The 23,276-nt window shown below is 35.6% G+C and overlaps 1 protein-coding gene and 1 long non-coding RNA gene across 3 annotated transcripts; one reads left to right on the plus strand and one right to left on the minus strand.

Moving 5' to 3' along the window:
* Positions 1–5,022: 5,022 nt before the first annotated feature.
* On the plus strand, positions 5,023–14,561 carry TRX-M4 (thioredoxin M-type 4). Of its 2 annotated transcripts, XM_088871552.1 has the most exons (4): positions 5,023–5,845; positions 8,262–8,357; positions 13,610–13,925; positions 14,356–14,561. In XM_088871552.1, the coding sequence occupies exons 1-4, from the start codon at positions 5,608–5,610 to the stop codon at positions 14,357–14,359; spliced, it is 654 nt and encodes a 217-aa protein (XP_088727678.1). In that variant the 5' UTR covers positions 5,023–5,607; the 3' UTR covers positions 14,360–14,561. The 2 variants fall into 2 exon arrangements, with proteins under 2 accessions (XP_088727678.1, XP_088727679.1); XM_088871553.1 differs by lacking the exon at positions 8,262–8,357.
* On the minus strand, positions 9,855–13,855 carry LOC148781452 (uncharacterized). Its single transcript, XR_016059016.1, has 2 exons — positions 13,307–13,855; positions 9,855–10,745 (listed from the first exon to the last, which is right to left on the minus strand). It is a non-coding gene; the product is annotated as an uncharacterized LOC148781452 (long non-coding RNA).
* Positions 14,562–23,276: the final 8,715 nt, after the last annotated feature.

Below are 23,276 nucleotides of genomic sequence, written 5' to 3' on the forward strand. Positions count from 1 at the left end.
CAACTGGGCTTAGTACACCCCACGCTGAGTTTCCTCCTTCCGATGGTGCTCGGGATCTATAATTGGTATGTTGATTTCCCTACTATGGCAAAAATCCACTCAATGGCTTAATTTTTATCAAGCATCTTAGCTTGATTTTAAAGAGATGAAAGATGAATATGAAGAGAGAGGGAGAGATCCACTAGCAAGGGTTTCTATTCCTTTGCCACCCACAATGTCATACTTAATGCTTGAGCCCTTTTCTGTCATTGTGGTAGCAAACCCCAGAACGTTGAATAACCTTGTAGGATTTGATACCAATTTATAGAAACGAAAAACAATCCACGAAAACTAGAAAGAAGAAACAAACACAGAAAAAAGAAACAACCAACTACAACGCAATGATATATGTGGTTCAGCAACGTGCATACGTCAACGAGATATGAGAATTTCTTTACTAGCAATGGAGAATGGGGTTACTAAAAGCTCTCTTTATCACGCGTCTTTGATTACATTGCAACCTGCGTTTTGCCCTTAACCCTAGACGAACTCCCAATCACAACAATATATATCAAGTTTCAGATATATGGTATAAATTATCGAAATACCCTTGTACGGATATATATTAAGTCCCAGAGATGTCAAATCACATGTACGGATATATCTGAATTTTTCCTCGAGGGCTACTGCCCCTGAAGCCCCACATGGGCCGAGTCCATCGAGTCAACCTATCAGGACAACTCCTCCCGCCCTCAAGCCCAACAAGCATTTGGCCCTTTAGGCTTTTAACAGCCCTCCCGAGTCGTCTTTTTTACTCCACCTTGGCAGATCTACTTCTTCAGAATACAAGACATCAATCAAAAGTGCATACCATCGAAACATAGTGCAACTTAAAGGAGATAAAATTGATGCATGCCTCTCCCTTGGACGATAGGGGAATTTTGGGTAAGGAAAAAGAATTGTTAAAGAGAGAGAAGATACCACTTTATGAGGAAACACCTCTTTGATCTACCATCAAGATTTAAAGAGATGAGCTAAAGCCTTACCCTTCATTTTTTAAATCTATTCAGATGAAATAAAAAAAACTTATATTTTAATATATCCAATCCTTAATTATTAGATCAACCAATCTTGATTCAAAGATTTAGTAAATATCTCAAATATTCAACTTTATCACATAAGTTAGCTACACCTAAAAGATAAGTCAGAGGATAAACATTATTCAGATGAATGTTACGTGTATGGGTGGGGGCATGCCACCCTTTTGGTAGCTCGGCCCCACCTAGTCCACATCTTTTTAAATTTTGGGCCTCATATTTTATGGAGGTACCAAATACTTTTAGAAATATTTTATTTCGCATTTAGAATTTTTAAATCTTTTATTTTAATTAAAACATTGAAAAATTAATTTATCTTAATTTATAAATTCAAATGATAAAAATAAAATATCAAAAGATTAAAAAAAATTCAAATAAATATTATAAAAATCACATAACATAAAATTAATTAAAAATAAATAATTTTGACGGGAATCAGATCCGTTAGATTTAGGAAATTATCAATACATGAGAGCACTCCACCTTCAACTGTGAATCACGATCCACCTAGCTTTCTCAAACTGACCCAGCAGGTCCCATGACCCACAGTCCACTAGAGGGGTTCATGATTAGACCACCAAAGCCAGCCAATAGACTAGGAGACGCAATCCCAGTTTATGGATTTCAAGTTCTCTCCTAGAGACAAAAATCACGGTCCTCCAGACCATAATGCAACCATGGCTCTATGATGCATAAGGGTAATTTCTCGTACATGTACATGCTTCACCCTCATTGGTGAATATCAAAATAGCTATCTATGTACATATCGTGTGATGACATAATGATGATGTTTTAGCCCTGTCTCTAAAGGTTATTCATCACATGCAATGACGACACAGTCCCTTGGCTTTCATTTAGGCAAACTCCGACCTCATTAAGGGATAACCTACTAAACCCTTCTTGGTAGATCCCTATGTCCAAGTATCTTGGGTTTTTTCAAACCTCGGCTTGCCTAGCTCGTTGGGCCTAGTTCGAGTTTCAGCAAATAACATTTGCCTAGTATGGTCCACAAAAGGACCACACTCCCACTGGGTTTATGTCCCACTACATAAAATGCTCATACAAGCTCTCATAAAGCCTTTAAAGGTCACATAAACCCAACAGGATGAAGCTCACTAAAGTGGCTCGAAGTTAACTGAAGTGGTAGCACTAAGGTTCGTTTCGCTTCGTTTTAGGCCTAAAATCCGAAGGCTTGGCTTCTTCGAAAGAAGCAAAATGAATCTAACAACACTACTCTGATTACCTTTTTCACAAAATAATTTATTTCAAATAATGCAAATTCAAATAGATTTTTAATTAAAAAATAAAGTTTGGCCCGAGAATGGAACCTTCAAAAGCAGTAATAAAATGAGAATAAAACAAAAAACTCAAAAATTTTGAACCTCACTACATATCCAAAATATGGACATTTTTCAATCCCACAAAACATTATTCTTCCATATGTAAATTTCAATTTTTTGAGCGCCACATGCCAAGGTTCTTCACTTTCATCTAGTCTAACATGGATGCCCAAAATCATCTTATCTTCCCTCTACCAAAACAATCTTACATTCTCCCTCTCCCACTTTACCATCTTGGCTGAGGGTGGCAATGGGACGGGTGGCCAGGCTTAGGCATAAAAAATTTTGGGCCTAGGCCTCACAATGTGACCCAAGGATCGGGTCTGTGCAAAGTCCGGCCCTGCCCATCTCTTATTTGTTTATCTTTTTGCTTTTTTTTCCCCTTGGCCCCGGCCTGCCTCGATCTTGATAAGGCTGGGATAGGCTTGGTCCATGGCCTCTTTGGCCCGGTTAGGGCCAGGCCGGGGATGGGCCATCCCAATGGGGACTAGGGACAGGTTTGGGCCAAGCTAGCCCGGCCTGTTGCCAGTACCAATCTTGCCTATGTGCCTCTCTCTCTTTTGAACTTTTTAAAATTTCTAGCAGTGCTGCGAAACTTGGGACTTGACCTTGGCCCGAGTGAGTTATTTAGCTGAGTCCCATTGGACTTGGACATGTCACGCGATCAAAGGACCTACTCCTATTAGAAACCATCTAATAATCACTAGATCATTATTTAAAAAAAAAAAACAAAAATTTGTAAGTTTTCTTACTCTTAAATCTCTTCCTCAAAAAATGGATGGTCTCTCTTCAATCTTGAGACACTATTCTTTTCAAGTACATAGAAAATATGATTAAGGAATTTTCTTTATTGGTATCAGTTCATAGTTTGTGGAGGGTTTACTTCCAGTTTGTGGAGGGTTTACTTCCACAAAATTCGGGGTCTTAAATTTGGGCAAGCTTTCTATACTTCACCTATAGAATAAAACTTAAGCAAATTTGCAAAACCCCCTAAAAAGGACTTTTTATACATTTTACCCACCGAATTTTTTCTAGTAACTTCAAACAAAAAATCATGTTTCCTAGCAAATACCCCTATACAAAAAAAGTTATTTATTTATTTATTTTTGATGAAAATTCCCTTCTCTCATGTAACAAAACATTTTTGGATCCCAATAAAAAGAAACGCCGGACCGCCAACGAAAATAATTTGTTACGTGAGGGAAGTGTATTTTCATCCAAAAAAATTTTTCCCCTTATCCACCCTCCATTGCCCCAATTGTCACGTATCTACATAATTTTATTTAATTTTTTTTTATAAACTATTTTGATACCAAATTTTGGACGTCCAATCCTCTATTAAACTCGCATTAGTGAAAAATATAAAAAAAATATTTTCATAAAAAATAACCAAAATACCCTTAAAGTTTCAAGGGGTTTGGTCATTATATTTTATCGAAAATTTATTTTTAATATTTTTATAGGTTCGCCCCAATGATAAGATGGCACATACCAAATTTAATATTCATACAATTTGTATAAAAATAACTAAAAATAAAATACTTTGAGATGTCGGTTCTAAGATCAAACGGTAAGTGATTCTCTTGATCAAAATTGGAATGGTGGATAGTAGAAGAAGCATAGATTTTTTATGTTGTAGGGGAAGTGCATAAACCTTCCCTTAAAATTACTCATAGATTAGGTTTCACCCGACAGAATAAGTGGATAGTATTATCCTCACGGGATAATTATCTTAAAAATGGATTAGTAAAAATTAATCAATATTTTAAAGTATTTTTTTTTAAACCATAAAAAATTAAAATATATGATAAAAAAACTTCACAAATCACCATAAAAAATCTTAAAAAATCACACAAAAATATATTTCTAAATTATATATTAGTGTTTTATTAAAAAAAATTAATCTTTTAAGAGATTTTAAGTGTGTCCGGTTGAGTACATGGACTCACTGCAAGGTGCATCGACTGCATCGAGCTAAATTACTCAGTCGAGTCCAAGTTAAGTTTCAAACTTTTTTTAATCTTTTTATTTTATTTTTGTTTGTAATTGTATACTATAAGACTATTTATTTATGAAATAAGGAAGTTATAATTGCTTTTAGCCATTAGTTGTGAAATCTAAAAAATGAAAATGTGTCACAGCATGAATTTTTTTTTATTTTAGATATTATATCTAAATGAAGGCATATTTTCAACCATCCGATTTCAAATGTAACGGTTAATAATAACCTCCCTGTATCAAAAGTAAAGAATTTGATTATATATAGAGTTATATACATTTTCTCTTTATTTTCCTCTCTCCTAATAGCACTTATTATCACTAACCAAATTTGTATTTTTCACACGAGAAAAGAAAGTAGCCCCACGTGCGAGAGAGATGGTATTGGCAGTGGGCAGTGGCCCTCCATCAATTGTATCCACACTCGAGCCTTGAGAGAGAAGCACAACCCTCTCCTTATCTCTCACTTTCTCTCTCTAAAACTCCCTATATCACTTTCTCTCTCTAAAACTCCCTATATCAGTTTCTCTCTCTAAGGAGAACGATATCGCTCTGTTTCTCTTTCTAAAACTGCTCATTAAACTCTCTCTCTTAAGTTGAAAGAACGACTGATTAAAAAGGCCCTAATCTTTACCACTGTTTTTCTTCTTTCTCTAAGTCGCAATTTGTATAATGCTACTTGTTCTTCACCTCTAACTCTCTCTCTCTCTCTCTCTCTCTCTCTCTCTATCTATCGAGGGTATTCAGTACCCTTTCTGTTCTTTTTCTGTTTACGTTTCTTTATCGGAGTGTTTCTCTCTCTAGATCTAGGGTTTCCTCGTGTGCTTATTCTTTTCGTGTATGGTTTTGTGTTTCTCTCTAGGATTTTGCCCTTTATTTTGGTACATTCCTTAATTTTTAGGGTTTTACTGTCGTGTAGCCTGTACCCTTCTTCATTTCCAAAATTCATAAAAATAAGTAAAAATACTTGTTCTCTTCTAGGGTTTTAAAAATCATCTGCTTGTAATTAGGGGTCTTCTTGTTCACTTTGAGTTTCATCTGCTTGTAATTAGGGGTCTTCTTTTTTACTTTGAGTTTCATCTGCTTGTAATTAGGGGTCTTCTTGTTCACTTTAAGTTTCATCTGCTTGTAATTAGCGGTCTTCTTGTTCACTTTGAGTTTCATTTGCTTGTCCTTCAAAATTTGCCATTTCCATGGCTACTGTGCTTGACGCTGTTCCAATTGTGCGCTCTTCTGGTTTTAGACGTGAATTTTCAGCTAGTAATTCGTTGCTCATTGGCTTTACAAGAGTGGAGAGGAGGGTTTCTTTGCCAAAATGCAAGGGTTTGAGGGTTGAAAGTCAATCGACAAAGTCTTCACTTCTAAAAGTTCCAAGGACTATGAGGATTTGCAGAGGAATTGTATCTGAAGCTCAGAATACGGCGACTGAAGGTGCTCTAGTCTCTTATTTTATTTTATTTTATTTTATAATTTTGTGTTTCTTCTACTATGTTAATTGTTGATAGCTTGTTCAGTGGATAATTTATGCTACTGTTTTGGTTTTTTATTTATTTTTTTGCATTTTTTGTCAATTGTTTGGTGGGTTGATAATTTCTCTGTGAAACTATGTTTATGCTTTTTTGAGTTTCTATATTGCATATAGTGGCGGAGTATGAGATGTTGTGCAATTCATGGAAAACTCGGAGCTTTCTTTTAACTGTGTTGTGCTCGAGATTGGGACCTGATTTGGACAAAATTGAGAAATACAATTTTCGCAAGGATTATGATTTTTTTATTATTGTATCTTTTGCAGAACTATTATTATGAAGAACTATTAGTGCAAATTTTGTAAGAAATGACAAATAGCAAGGATTATAAAGAACTGCCATGTCATTATGAGATCGATACTATTGGTACGCTTTGATAGCAGGTGATTATGAAGTAATGCGATAGTGGCATATGACATTGATATATTTGAATTATGTTGGTTGAAAACATGGTTTTCCTGGTACGATGACTTCTTCATTGTCCCCTTCTCCTTTTCAATATGATGAGAATTATGCTTAAATTGTATGAAATATGAATAAGAGGGTGATAATTATATAAGTGAAGGTTTAGTTTTTTTTTTTATCTCTTTTTGAACTTCTTCCATTTGCTCACTCATCCAATGTGCTAAGCCCAGCACATAGAAAATTATCAAAAAGAGTCTAGCACATAGAGAATGTTTCGCGCAGAAGAACTTTTCTTCAAAAAAAAAAAAAAAAAGAAAAGGAAAAAGAAAAAAGAATGTAAAATGCCTTCAACAGATCATTGGTTTATATAGAATAGAATATACTTATATATAACCTAATGAACTTTCTATCTATCAAGTGTATGGGTGTCCCACCGATGAAAAACAAGAATACTTTTGGTTTCCTGCAGGAGGGCCGTAACAGTACCCTCCTATCTCATTTCCCCACCATTTTGGCTGGAAATTGCAGTGATCTCCACCAGGCCAGCCATACGATTGATGAGAACACATTTGCTGTGATCTAGGTGTTCATTCGATAGTAAAAACCTTGATGTAAAAAACCATTACTCCTCATTCATTTCGGGGGCCATCTGGTTATTATGATGTTTGTTTCAAAGTTTTACTCATTAATCTCCACTGACGAAATGAATTGCCAGTGGAGATGGAATGGGAGGACACTAAAATGGTCCTCATACAGGAGGGCGCAAAAAAAAAAAGTTCTCCCAAGAAAAAGAAAATATGCAGCTTTCCTGCAGAATTGTATATGTTCCTTAAAAAGCTTTTCCCTGTTAAAAGATTCTACTTAAATTGTGGCACAAAAAGAAAAACTAGAACAAAACCTGTGGCATCTAATTCCCTCAAAGAGTGAGGTGTATTTTATGTCGTTCTAGCTTGGAAAGCACCCATGGAATTTCTTATTATGCACCTAATTGGAGTTGGACCAACATTCACTGGTGTAGTCTGTGCTTTTGGGACAAACAAATCACTATGACACGAGAATTCGTCAGTGTTGCATTTAGATGTGCGAGTACGTATAAAATAAAAAACAAGTTGGGGGACTCTTGTTGATGCACATAAAAATAATTAATTTCTCCCCTAACATTAAAGTTGGGGAACTTCTACTGATGAAAAACCAACAGGTCCTTCTCTGGGAAAGATTGCAGGTTTCTTCCATGAGGAGGTAGTATTTTGAGTTCTTTTTTCTTTTGTAGCTGACATTTCATTTTACTGGAAAAAGAGCACATCAAATGGCACTCTTTTAAGAAAGACCATGTTGTACACACAGAAGGTAAATGAATTTGTCGAACGAGAGGAGAAAGGGCAATAGTAGGTGAGGGAGAGGGCAAGGGTCAACATGTTAGGGGGCATGCTCCTTCCAGTCATTGATGAATCTTTGCTTGAGCTCCCTTCTCGCGAGAGCATTTGAGGGCTATAATCTCATCCACTGAATTGGCAAATCTCCGATGAAAGGCAAGATCACATTTAGCACGTGATAGCATTGAATGGTCGACCTAGACTATGATTGGGCTAGGGAAGAACGGAATGCTTATAGTCAAAGCCATCACCCTTACCTTGGTAGTATGTACCCTGAGTGATTTACAGGACCACTTCTTGAGTTCCGTGCTATCCCTATCTACATACTCAATGCCATACACTCCAATTGGGCCCCAATAGACAACAGGATGTGGCTTGTGGAAAATGAGATTCGTTCCATGATGTAAAGTGTTTTTTTTTAATGGTTAACTGGATGTAGGGTTACTTGTTGATAATCGTAATGCAGCTAATGCTTATTTTTCGTAAGTATTTCTCAATGTGTCATGACAGCTAAAACCATTTGTAATGTGATTTTCTTGCTAGACGAAGAGATTAAGGTGATCATCTGGGGTTGCTTCAACAGGCAGATGGCCTATGCAAACCACCATTCAGGCACTAGGATTATTTTTTCAGAATTTGGTAAATCAAGAGTCACTAACCAATTAGATGGCACGTGTATGTGTAGAGTGTGAAAATTTAATAGACTTGTTTATTTTGCATTTTGGGTTTTAACAAATGAATTTTGTTGTACTTGATCTCCATTAGCATCTATAGGTTTCATGGCTCTCCTTCATAATGTTGTGGCTGTGTAATTTTTGCCGATGCATTCTTCGCAATTAATACTCTCTATATGTGAGACGATGCTTAAATGCCAAATATGGGCTCTTCTGCTCAATGAGGTGAGCCAAAATGTACTTAATATGATTAGTTAAAGATACAAGTTTTCATTGGTGATTGGTGTATAGGCTAAGTTCAAGATATGATAACATGACCAAAAGAAGCAGTGCCACTTGGTCATCTAGAAATGGGAGGATGACTACATAACATCCTCTAAAATTAACTCTTCTATGTGCTTTAAACTATGGAAAACCTGAAGGAAAACTAGTAATAGCGCGGAGGCTCATGTGGTTCTATTTTTCCTATTCCTGGAATCGTATTTCATGAATTTGTGCTGAGGTAGTTTCAGAAATTCTCCTTTTTCCTTTTTAGGCTTTTGTTTTCAGAAGTTTTGTTGGATGTTATTCAGAAGTGGCCCTTCAAAATGTGGTGGGGCTTTGGAAGCGAGCTTGATTTATGGTGGATTTTCTGTCCAGTCCGAGCATTTGAATTTTTCGATCTATACCTTTTCCAAGTTTGTTCATTATTAGAGTTAAGGCAAAGAAATCTTTGAGATCAGCTTGGGGTCCTAGTTTATGGTAGTTGGCTTCATAGAAGATTCAATACACAAATGGAAGATATGACTAATGTTCAAGGATAAAAGACATACATTATGGGGCTGGTAGAGAAAGTTAAGTATACCTAGGAGGAGAGGGAAAGCAGCTTTTTTGAGCTTTTGATAAATGATACCTCTGCTGTTTTCATGGCTGTTGGACAGCAGCCTGCTTTTTATACAGTATGGGTGTGTTTTGGTGAAAGGGAGATGTACAGTTGTAGATATGAATCTAGTGAAGCAAGAATCACTCTCTCTCGCATTCTTTGCTAGACACAGCCAGTGATCAAAAAGTTGGACTTGGGTAGGGACTTGCTAAGTTCCCAATCCCATGATCCTCCTGTCTGACTTGGGGAATCAGACCGAAAATTTAATGAGAAAAATCTAAAAAGCATAAAAACTGGGGGATTCGGGCGATTCTAGAGTTTTTCGGCCTAGAATCGCCTTGCTTGAAGGTCCAGTTCGACTTGGGCAAACCCAGAGTCTGATCGGTGATTTTCTAAACGCTCGATATAGCAAATTGATTCTCGTTGATAACAGTAAGGGTTGGAATCCCTTATGCACAAATGGATGCATATAGAATGAATGTAACATTCTAAAGGTAACATACACTACACATGTGCACATAAATAAAATTACATAAATCCTTGTGATATGCAATGAAATATACAAAAGGGAAATATAGAGTATATCAGCTATTACTAAGGGAGAAAAAGTAGGGGTGTGAAATTTGAATTCTCCTGATAACTTTTTTTTTTTTTCTCCAGTATTCCTGTGCTTTTTGTAGGAAATCCTTCCAAAAAGTAAATTAAGAATTCCTTCCAAAATTTGAATTTCCATAGCTCCAATTCAAAGTTAAAAACAAGAATCGCAAGCAAAAATAGAACTATGAATCAAAACAATTAAATTCTATGAATCAAAACAATTAAATACTAAAAAATAAATAGAACTATGAATCAAAACAGTTAAATACTTATCTCGACGATATAAGTAAATGCATCACCAAAAAGAAAATCTAACAATAATCATAATAATAAGGAAAAAGGTTAAATATGATAGACAATTTAAAATTGAATAGAAAATTAAATAGGTGAAGGAAACGTAATAGATTAAATTAGTATTGAGAATAAATATTTCTAAAAATCCTTTTGTCTTTAATTTCTCAGCTTGAGGAATCAACCAATGCACTTGCCATTATCTAGACAAGGATTAAGCCACAGTAATATCATCCATTCTTTCCTAATATGGATGATGGAGATTGAGAGTAGCTCCCGATGGCATTCAATCACCTGGGTACAGTTAATCTCCATCATCCGTCATTGGCAATTGACACTCTATGTATCCATGGTGTATATATTACAATATTTACCATTGTTGTAGGGGTGTACTTCAACATACAAAACAGAGTTACACATGTTACACAGTAGTCCACTGAAACAACCATGCAAAACCATACTCCATATGGGTTGTAGCTTTTAACTGTCCAGTGAAATGGATGGTGGTGCAAAGAACAGATACCACCAGTATAGGGCATGACTGCAGTGATTCATTCCCACTTTTTCCGGTCCATTCCATATTGCATTGGACCACAGTACACTCTCATTCCAAAACATCTTGACGTCATGTAACTTTTCTCATGTTGAGAGGATATGACCCTCTCTCTCTCTCTCTATATATATATATATATATACGGGAAAAGATGGGGAGCGCGACGTCGCATATAGGGGTCTCGTACGTCAATGGTCACGATGTTCCCCATCTAATCGGACGGTTCGCGTTGAGTCGTCTGAAATTTAAACCCCTTGTGTCTCTCTCACTCTATCGTGTAAGTCTCTCTCCCTCTCTCTCTCTAAGCACATCATCTCTCCCCCTGTTATGCGGATCATCCCTCGGCATCTCTCTCTAAGCACTCCCTCTCTCTCTCTCTACTGCTGTGCATTCCTTTCTCTTACATTTTCACCAACGTTGAAACTTCCTCTTTCTCACTCTCTCTATTGCGGATGAGCAACCGGGCAGCAGATGGGACTGTAAAATCAATGGGACTGGAAGAAGATGCACTTTGCAGCACAAACATGGATTAGCTGAGGATTTTGATATTTCTCCCATTTCAGGTATGGATACTACGCTTGCTGCTGCATCCTTGTTTTTTTTTTAGAGTTAATGAAATGCCATTGTCTCAGTGGATTTTGATGCTTGCATTATCAGCCAAACATCGTGTATATGAGATGCCAACATTTGGGGGTTTTGGTTTTACATACATTGATTGTGTTACACAGAGCATATTTTTTTTTTTTTTTTTTTTTATTGATGTTTTTTTTAAGTTCCTTTATCCATATTGAACATGAAGCATCTTGTAGTAAATGAAAATGTGGTCATCTTCCTTTTTTTTTTTTTAGAGTTAAGGAAATGCCATTGTCTCAGAGGATTTTGATTTGAAACGTATTTGATGCTTGCATTATCAGCTGAGAATCATGTATATGAAAACCCCCAAATGTAGCCAAAAAAACAATGTTGGCATTTCATATACATGGTTTTCAGCTGATACTGCAAGCATAAATATGTTTCAAATCAAAATTCACTAAGACAATGGCATTGCGTTAACTCTAAAAAATAAAATAGAGGAAGATGGCCACATTTTTATTTACTGAAAAATGCTTTATGTTCAATATGGATGAAGGAGCTTAAAAAAAAACAACAAAAAAAAAAAAAAAATTGCTGTGTAACACATTCAATGTCTATAAACTAAAACCCCCAAATGTTGGTATTTCATATATACGGTTTTTTGTTGATAATGCAAGCATCCAAATCCACTGAGACAATGGATGCAAACAAGAAATGGCGAAAAGTTTGGGAAAATATCAAAATCCACTGAGACAATGGCATTTCATTAACTTTTAAAAAAAAGAAAACAACAAGCGTATCCATACCTGAAATGGGGGAAATATCAAATTCCTCAACTAATGCGTGTTTGTGCTGCAAAGTGCATCTTCCTCCAGTCCTATTGATTTTACAGGCCCATCTGCTGCCCGGTTGCTCGTCTGCAGTAGAGAGAGGGAGTTTCAGCGTTGGCGAAAATGTAAGAGAAAGGGATGCACTGCAGTAGAGAGAGAGGGAATGCTTAGAGAGAGATGCGAGGGATGATCTGCATAATATGGGGAGAGATGGTGTGCTTAGAGAGAGACTTACACGATGGAGTGAGAGAGACACATGGGGTTTAAATTTCAGACGACTCAACGCTAGCCGTCCGATTAGATGGGGAACATCGTGACCTTTGGCGTACGAGACCCCTATACGCGACGTCGATATATATATATATATATATATATATATATGGAAAAACCTAAAAAATGCTTATAGGCGAAATGCTACAGTGTTTTGCCTCTATCACGGTCTGCACTGTCCGTGCGGTTCTGTGTGAATTTTTGGACCGCCACAGATATGTTAGGTTCGTGGCGGTCGAAAAATGCATGCCGTCCGAATTTTTGGACAGTGATTGGCCTATGGGCAAAATCACTATAGCATTTCGCCCATAGGCGTTGCATAGATGCTTCATATATATATATATATATATATATATATATATATATATATGTAGGGCATGGTTTGTGTAGAGCCAAGAAATGTGGTTTCAATAGTGAAAATAATTGTGATAGCTTTAAAATATATTTTCATATTTATTTATAAAGTTTAAAGCTTAAAAAATAGTGTAGATCGATAGATCTATGAAATCTTGAAAATTGACGGTCAAAAAATGTGTTACAAAATACACTATTCCCAAAACTTGAAATCCATTTTTTTCTCATGTCCGTCCATCTTGATGTCGAGATGATAAATTTGAGGATATTTGGGCATCAAAACATCCTCTTCTAGTGAAAATTTTGAGGTAGGTTGTAATTTGATGGTTTAGAGCCTCCGCTTTATATAAACTTTTACCATATATATCTTTGTCATAAGGATGTTGCAATTATTCCTAGCCATTTGATGACTAGTTAGATGGCATGGGGAATGTTATGAAATTCGAGAAATTTGTTTTGGAACTTTGAGTCTAGACAATGATACTTTTACAACCACCCGATTTGAAAATTCAATGGACAAGGGTGTTTGTGACTTTCTTGTACCAAAAGTAAATGTTCCCTCTGAGCAAGGAAGTCACAAACACTCTTGTCCATTGGATTTCAAATCGGTTGGCTGTAAGAGTGTCACTAAAAAGACTCAAAAGTACAAAAAAAAAAAATTTCTCGGACTTTGTGACTAGCTCAAGCCATCCTATTTGATATCGATGAGTAGGAGTGATTGTGACCTCCTTGTGATAAAGATAAATGATCTCATTGTATACAATGCATATATATATATATAATGTGTGTGTGTGCATGCGCGCTCACATTCCATAGTCCATTAGACTATGCTATACTTTCTCACTCTGCATGGATCTCAAAATTGGGGTTTCTCTCTCTTGGTGCAGTGCCTGTTGTGACTGAGGCAACATGGCAGTCGTTTGTGTTAGAGGCTGATCTCCCTGTGTTGGTCGAGTTTTGGGCTCCATGGTGTGGACCATGCCGTATGATTGACCCAGTGATAACCGAGCTCTCGAAGGAGTATGCAGGCAAGCTCAAGTGTTTCAAGCTCAACACTGATGAGTGCCCGAAGATTGCGACCCAGTATGGCATTCGAAGCATCCCGACTGTCATGATATTCAAGAATGGTGAGAAGAAGGATGCAATCATTGGTGCAGTGCCAAAGTCCACAATGGCCTCAAGCATCGAGAAGTTCTTGGAGTGGTGAGCACCCTTTGGACCCTGAACTCTCTCTCTCTCTCTCTCTCTCTCTCTACACACACACAACACATTGGATAAACTTACCACCCACCCCCAGAAAAATTCCCAACACACATTGAATAATTTAACCTTAGAATCTACATGTACAAACATGCACCTGCCATACAGGATAATATGAGCTGCATGGCGAATTTTTATTTTTTTTGGGTGAACCAGTGGGGATGACGGGCCCTAGACGTTTTATTTATACATGGTCAAATTTTTGCCGTTGAGGTAGAAGCATCCCTCAAAATGAGCTGACTCTCTCTCTCTCTTTCTCTCTCTTATCTATTTATCTATCTATATGTGCGTGTGAGTGAGTGAAAGATATTTGTTTTCAATTAAAGGTAGCTATGATGTATTTTGTTTTCTTTGTTGTTTGTTCTATGCACAGGTGAGGTGAGGTTAGGTGGGTGAATCAGTGTGAACGTATCGAAATTTAGGCAAGAGTTTGATACCTCTGGATTGCAGTGCTTGAACCCATTAGCTTTGGATCCTAAAATTCGTTTCGTTTTATGTGAACCTGCCTCTCTGCTGCCACAGCCTGTGATAACTTTTATGTGCATATGAATGTAAGAACTGCTATTTCCTTCTCTCAAAGAGCACATTTGCCACTACCCCCATATACTTTGAGTGCATGCTGACTATCTCTCTCTCTCTCAAAGTGCACACTTGCCGCTACCCATCAACTTGACTTCAAAGAGCATTGTGACTCTCTCTCTCTCTCGCTCAATTGGTAAAAGAATTGATGAGTGAAAATTACGTATATCGGTCATTGTTTCAATTCTTGAAATCTTTTTGATGACTTCAAATTTTATTTTAATCTGTAAAAAGTTTCAAAAATAGTGTAGATTAAGTAAATCTATGAACATTCGAAAAACTTGAAAATTGATGGTTTTAAAAAGCATTACAAGATGCACTATTTTTAAGACATGAAATCCATTTTTTTTTGTCTGTACATCTTGAGTTGAGATGCTTAATTTGGGGATTTTTGGGCACGAAACACCTTCATTTAGTGAATTTTTGAGATGTGATTTTATTGGATTGTTTATATAATTTTTTGCAAAATATTATAAAAAACCTTTTTGACCCGTCCTTTTTTTACAACTTATTCCCTACCAATTTTTTATATAGTACCATTTACCCCAAAACAAATTTTTTTTTCGTAAGGACCCGGTTTTTATGGCCAGGCCCGTACCTATTATATTGCGGTCCTCAAATCCAAAATGCTCACGTAAATGGGTAATTGGATAAGTGAGTTATCTTTAAAAGCTGGCTACAACCACATGTACCTTATATCCTGTCCGTACATGCATCCATCCTTCATCCTAAAAAATCTTTTCCCGATTTTAGTCCTCCCTTATCCCAAAAAAAAGCTGCGTCTCATACTCTCTCTTTCCTTCCTTTTATCACCCTCTCTCTGTCCATATTCTCTCCATCACCATCGCAGATGGCCGGTGGTGTTTTACAGAGAAAAAATGTGTTAGTGAAGTCGCACTTGTTTTTAGAGAGAGAAATTAAATCAAAACAAGAGAGAAAGTGAGTTTTTTTTCTATTATGTTTTAGGAGAGAGAACCGATTTAAAACAAGATAGATTGTTTGGATTACTCTGTTTTACGAGAGAGAAAATTGAATTAAAACAAAACAATCTAGAGAGAAAAACTCTTACGAATCTTAAATTGGGTATGTCAAGCACTTGAACTAAGTTTTTTGTTTTCCCCTCCTCTTTCTCTCTAGTCCTAATGCTTTTGGATATAACACCATTGTAAACATAGCCGTTACAGAGAGAGTTGTTTATGGAAATGGAAGCATGTGGAAATCAAGGGTAAAAGATATATATATATATATATATATATATATATATAGAGAGAGAGAGGTGATGGAAAATGATATAGGAAGTTGTTTGGTTGACAAACAAATATTTTAGAGAAGTTAAGAGAGATATAAGAGAGAGAGATGTTGAAGAGGGCTGCAAGTAGTTCCTATTCATGATGGTGGGTGAGCCACATAGGCAGTCGAAATGGTTGGAGCAGAACGTTCGAGACATGGAGGTTAAGGTGAAGTCGACTATGAAATTGATAGAAGAAGATGCAGATTCATTTGCAAAGAGGGCAGATATATTTTACAAAAAGAGGCACGAGCTTGTGAACTTGGTGGAGGAGTTATACATGGCTCACAGAGCATTGACTGAGAGATGCAGTCACATATCCGGCAACTTTCACAGTGCCAATAGCACCATAGCCACCGCCTGCCCCAAATAGTTTTCCATGGTTGAACTAGATTTACCCTCAAACCCTTCTCCATCAAACAAAACCCCACAATTGAAACCTGCTCTAGGTCTGCTTGCTCTAAAGATTGAGCCTGAAAGCCTTCAAACAATTGAAGATTTCGTAGCTCGAAAAGCCACTCTTCTATCTTTAGACCCGATTGAAGCCCAAAGAGAAGTCGATAGACTACGAAGAGAAGTGTTGTATGTGCTGGGGGTTTCAGAAATAGAGAAGAGTTCATCTGCTCGTCATATTTCCCTAAAGGGTCTGGGGGTTTTAGAGAGAAAATAATAACAAGATTTATTTGGGTGAGAGAGACAGATAAAGAGAGAGAGACTGGGGCTGCCAGTTACGTTTCTTGCCTTGATGACAGGGAACAACCTACACCGTCTGATTATATGGACAGTGTAGATTTCCAAGCCCGCATAGTAATAGGTGCAAGCTTGGACGCATCAAACAATTATCCTTCTAGCAAATACCCCCCAATCAAAAAGTTATAGTTTTTAGGACCAAAATGCCTTCTCTCTCTTCTAACATCGAGTACTTAACGTTTTCCATAAAACACAAAAAGGTGGTCGGGCAGTACAAACAAGCGGTCTGGCAATATCACACAGTGGTCAGGCACTAACAAAGAGCGGTCCAACAATAGGCCCATGCGGTTTGGCACTGCCAAAGAGTAGTCCGACAACAGGCCCATGCGATCTGGCAACAAGTCAAAAGTGCGGTCTGGCAATGTCAACGAACAGTTTGGCACTTTTTTTAGTTTAACAGGGTCTGGCAATTGGTACAAGGTAGTCCGACAGCCCATGTAGTTTTTGGTACTGTGCGTAAGCCCACATGAGTCCTCAAAAAAATATGTATTTTTTTTACTTGGGGGGTATTTGTTAGGAAAATATATTTTGGGGTAAAAAGTGGGAAAAGAAAGTGTGGTTGGGGGTAAGTTTCATTGGAAGTTTATTTTTGGGGTTATTTATAAATTCCCCTAAACTTTTTTTTTTTTGTTTTTTGTTTTTTTTGTCCCTCTTCTATGGCCAGAAATGGAATAAGTACATGACTGAAGTCCCCATAACAAAACTTTAGAGCAAAACTAATAAATTTCAAAAATATAATTTGGTTATTGAACGCATAAACCGGTTCAATCTTGCCTAGTAAGCTTATGATTTTAATGGTTAAACAAATAGGGGGAAAGTTTAAATGCAATGTATCCTTTTAAAAATCTGTTTTAGAGATAGATTTTGGATATAAAATTTTACAGGTTGAGAGTTTTGACTATCGGGATCATGAGACTGAAAGGATGAAATTCAAATGGAAAAAATGGGATCATTTTAAATGAATTAAAATGAATGGTTCTTTACAGTTATCTTTTTTTAAAAGTTTAAAATCTATTCCTAAATTCTAAATTCATGATTGGTGGTCCATTCAAAACATCCATCTCTGATATGGATATCTAGAAGAAGAATGCAATGATCCCAAGCCCCATCCACATTGACATTTTACATGTAAATATACATGCATGGGGATACAACATATATCAATGGGTAGGGCTTTGGTGTGGTTGGAGATAAATGCCAGTGTGGTGAGTCCACCATCTCAAAATCTGTCGGAGGAGGATTTTGGATCCAAAATTTTCCAGTCTACTTTTCGGAATCATGAATATAAAATGTGTTTTTTAAAGTTAAAAAGGTGTATTATAATTTTAATTTTTTAAAATCAGATGGCTACATTTATTCCATTGACCATAAAATATGAAATTAGATGATCGTATTTATTCCATTGACCAAGCTCAAACTTCAAAAGAAATTTTTTCGAATTTTGGGATGCAACGAAACTATCAGATTTCACATCAGATAGTTGTAAATAATTGTGATCTCCTTGTATTAAAGGTTAATGATCTTATTGTATAAAATCCCTTGTTTTAATTATGCAAAAGTGGTTAGATCTGCTCTATTGTTTTGTATTCGAATTCATTGATTTATAATGGAATTAGATTTACAATTATTTGCTCTATTCTATTTTTCCTGTTCGAAATTCATTGATCTCTGATGGAAATGAATTTATAATTATTTATGATGTGTTTTGAGTTCTAAATCCCTCGTAAAACATGGTGGTGGACACATGTATTAGCCCGCTCATGAGGTACTTTTAATGTATTACGTCCTAATTGAAAGTTAGTTAAGGATAGGATACATGACCAGAGACAAACCCTATACGGAAAGAGATTTTAGGATCGGGCAGCTATTGAATGGTCTATACAAATATACAAATATGAGTGTAAAGTGACTTACTTTAAAGTATCATTACATTTGATACAAAAAATTCACAATCATTTATAGCAGTCAAATTTGAGATTTAATATTATGGTAAGTCACAAAGTACCCAAAGATTCTAATATTTCTGATAAGTCACAAAATACCCAAAAATAATAATAATAAATTCTGATAAGTCACAAAGTACCCAAAATTTATTTTTTAAAAAATAATACTTTGATCTTGGTCAACATCAAGCCCCCAACCCCTTGTTTCACTTTGAGCAGTTAAATGTCATGGAGGTCTTGTACTAAAGGTAAATATTGTTATTGTATTCTTGCTAATACATCGATTGAAATTATACATTGGAGATCTAATTGAATAAGAAAACTCTCCCATTAATAAATATTTGCTCATATGTTGAAGATTATTAAATTCTTTGGGAGCTTAATCTCCAATCTCTCAATTTTAGGGATTTTAATTTTTAGCGTTTATACTTATTGTAGAAGGAAGATTTTCTATAAGGCTTCAAACTTGTACCATAAAAGTAAGATGCACCTAAAAAAATACGCCACAAATGTTGTACCAAGGTTGGAAAACCATCCTACTTGTTTCTCCTTTTATTTTCACCTTGTGTTTACCCTTGCACCTCCTCAATAACTCAATGAAATCCACTTATTGCTAAAATAAAATAAAATAAAATAAAATAAAAAGAAAGAAAAAAAAAGAGACAAATAGGTGGTTATTAAACTCTTTAGTTTGCAGCACTTTTTTATGTTTAAATTTCAGAATTAGGAGTGGAAAAATATTTCTAAGCCATCATAGGAGTTTCCAGCACCAGCAATACAATTTCTAACAAAAATTCGAGGTTGATCTGAACTATGATTGTTCATACCACAAGGTCATGCCAAACACTGTTTTATTTTTTATTTTTTTTCGACAAAATATTTTTTTGTCTAAATTTGACCCCTTAATATATAATTGCGCTCATTACATAAACTTGCATTCCAGTTAGCTAATCAAGAATATCCTTCTTGAAGGATAGATAATTGCGATACTCTATCATCCTAGGATGCAAGTGAGATCCACCATTCATTTTTCAAGAAAGGATGCAATGAAAATTGTTTTTCAATCAATTTTTTAAAGTCTGATTGGGCAGAGAATGGGAGGCATCTGATGTTGAGGATGAACGGATAATGTCAGTTGTATCATATTGAACACCATGGTAGAAGTATCATTGTGTACATAATGAACACTCAGTTATGAAGTTTATCATAAGAAGGTTGCACTCAACCTTAAACGATCAAAAGAGTGGACACCTTTAAACCCTATCAAAAGATGCAGTTTTGATGTTGAAAATGGTTATGTTAGGCTTGAAATCTATCTCCACTCCTAATGATGAATTTCGAAGTACTAAAAAAGTGAGTAGAATTATAAACATTTAAGTTTTTTGAAAATAGACTGACCATATAATGTGTTCCAAGATGTATTATAATTAAGACTTGAAATCATTATTTATTTATATTATACAACTCCAGGTCAAGATGATCAATTGGAAGAATTTATAGTGTTGAGGCTATTTTTTTCGATAAAAAGATAGGTTCTTGAAATGCATCAATCTTTTATCAGCATGCAGTCTCTATATAGCTGCAACCTTGCTTACCGAAGTTGGGCTGCAGCCATCTGCACCGTCTATATACTTGGACGGTGCAGATCTTGTACAATAGCCAATGAGGGAAATCAAGGCCTCTTGTTCCCCGATTGCCTCGTCTCTCTCTCTCTCTAGCAGCCCAAAGGCTTATCTCTCTCTCTTGTAACCCAAAAATGATCTCTCTGCTTCCCTTTATTTTTTTTGGATTAAGAAACCCCATTTTTTTTTTGAATCAAGTTAGGGTTTGAGCTTTTTGAATTCTTGCAAAACCTAATTTCCTTTTGAATGAAAATAAGGGTTTGGGCTTTGAAATCTGGAAAACTCCTAGGTATTTGTCCTTATTGTGAAGCTTTATTTGCACTTGTTTCTTCGGTAGATTTCCTTAGAGACATTCATAGGAACAGTTGATTAATGATTTTTCCCTTTTGGATCTCATTTTGAATCCTGGAAAATGACAATCACATTTAATGATTTTTCTCTTTGGATCTCATTTCGAATCGTGAAATTATTGTGTGTAATCAGCACCTGTTTTGTTTTTTTGGGAAAAGTTGATATAGAGCCTAGGCTCTAAACATTCTAATTAAAGCTTACATCAAAAATTTCATTAGAAGAGGTTGTTTTGATGCCTAAATATCATCAAATTGATCATCTTGACATCAAGATAGATGGACAAAAGAAAAAAATGGATTTTAAGTTTTGAAAATAGTACATATTTTAATGCATTTTTTAACCGTCAATTTCACTAAAAGATGTTGTTTTGATGCCCAAATACCTATGAGTATTAGGAACCCCCATTTGTTGTTGCCAGTCTTATTAACTTCTTTATTCTCCCTCTAAAAACTATAAAAGGAAAAACATACAAAGAGCCATTTACTTTTAGCACAAGGGGCTGACGATAACTCTTGTCCCTTTATATTTCAAATTAGATGAGCATGTTCTTAACTAGACTTGCACTTCAAAAAAAAAAAATTGAACTGTTTGACACATCTCAAACCATCTAATTTGATATCTAATGGCTAAGAATAATTGTGGCATCTTTATAAAACATAAGTGATTTCATATGAGATAATCCAATATTTATATACTCAATGTATTATAAAATGAAAAATAATTTGATAGGGCTACAGTCGATCAAAATAACTAGACCTCAGCCCTCCTTGCCATCCATTATTTTGGACACTGAGGATTTAATAAGGAGAAGTCAATGTTAAAGGGATTATATAATATGAAACCATTTATCTTTCATTGTAAAAAATAGTGGATGATAAAGAGGGCGGCCGTTTAGTTATTTTTATAGTCTTCAGCTCTATCAAATTATTTTATTTTTTATAATACTCAGTTGGCACCATATATAAATATTTATAGAGTATAGTATATTTGGCATCAACATCAAACAATAGAAAAAGGCCCACATCAAAATTTTACAGAAAAATGGAGCACTAATGTTGGAAAGCTTGAATAGGCATCCAAAAGCTCTCTAGGGGTAGCAATGGACCCGAACTTGACTTGGTACCCATGGGGTGGCGCGATCCAGGTCCATGAACGGGTTCACAAATTGGATCTTGTGGGTCTGGGTTTGGGTTCAAATCTTACATCCGAACATTATTGAGGTTTGGGTCCGAAGTTAGATAATATTTTTGGATCTCAATATAAAAAATATATTTAAATATAAATATTTAAATATTTTGGTCAGATCCGAGCACCACGACATATTTTTGGATCAGGGTCCGGTGAAAATGCGTCCCATCTGACTCCGACCCTACCTGTTCCGAGCCCTAAAAGCTATAGCATGGTTTAGGGTTGGGATTGTGACTTTAGAGAGAGAGAGAGAAAGTTAGCTCTCCTTAGTTCATAGAGAGAGAGAGAAAGTTAGCTCTCCTTAGTTCATAGAGAGAGAGAGAGAGAGAGAGAGATTTTTTTCATAGTTTTTAAGGTATGTGGTCGGCCAATTATGATTAGAATAAAAGAAATTAAAAAAATTAGCATAGTTGACTTCAAACCCCATAAATTTCTATAAACCTAGGCGGTGTAAGTGAAAATATTATAAATTACTATGTTTAGATTTGTCCTGATGATTTACTTAAACTCAAAAAGCACAGTCTCGCGCGATCATGTTATACACTTGCTCCCTCTACCAAAAGAGATCTTTATCATCCCAAATTTTGAGAGATCTACTCTATCTTGGATCATTGAATCTGAATCCGCAAACAGTACATTTTTCTCAGCAAGCTATGTCAAAAGATCATAGTTTCCTTTGGATCACCGGTCTAACCTTAGGGGACACGAAATCCTTTGCGTATTTTTGCACCAATTTTTGCATAGTCTCCTTCACTAATAATAATCATCACAAAAATTGAATTCTTAATAGCTAATAGCTAATTTGTTGGTAGGTTGAGGAGGTAATATCTCAAAATTTGAAAGCCTCTACTGCATAAAACTTATATATTTCTTTTTATTTAACATCCACTTTGAATAGACGGCTAAGAGGATCCTAATTACAATGTCACGTTTCTACACTATTTTATTTTTAATTTTTTCTACAAAACATTTTGACACCAAATTTTGAGCATCCACTTCACTCTTAAACTCACACCGGTAAAAAATATAAAACAAATATTCTTAATAAAAAATAACTAAAATGCTTTTTAAAGGTTTCATAGGTATTTTGGTCATTATATTTTACCGAATTTGATGTGTGTCCCATTGAAATGATGACACATACCAAATTTCTTATTCATATAATTTGTAAAAACTTAAATTAAAAATAAAATACTATGAAACATAATATCCAGATAAAATGCTCAGTGGCTTACATCTAAATTAAACAACTTGATAGGTAGAAGTATATATCTTCCATATAATATGGGAAGTACATAAACCTTTTCCATATTTGAATTCTTAAAAATACTCTAAGTGGGGTTTTTACACTGCGATCAACTCCTGCGGGAGCACATAATCTTATGGTATTTTGAGCCAAAGATGGTATAAAAGTAAAATAATTTGGTGAAAAAAAATAAAATGTGGATAATATCGAATATGAAAAGACACGTAGACGATTCGATCCAAGTGAGATAAAGTGAAGCTCGACACCTCATGTACAAAAAGAGAGTGACGATAAAGAGGACTACAATACAAAATGTTTTAAAAAGAA

This window comes from Amborella trichopoda, chromosome 7 (genome assembly GCF_054954075.1).
Source record: "Amborella trichopoda isolate Santa Cruz 75 chromosome 7, AtrichopodaSantaCruz75HAP2 v2.0, whole genome shotgun sequence".
NCBI lineage: Eukaryota > Viridiplantae > Streptophyta > Magnoliopsida > Amborellales > Amborellaceae > Amborella > Amborella trichopoda.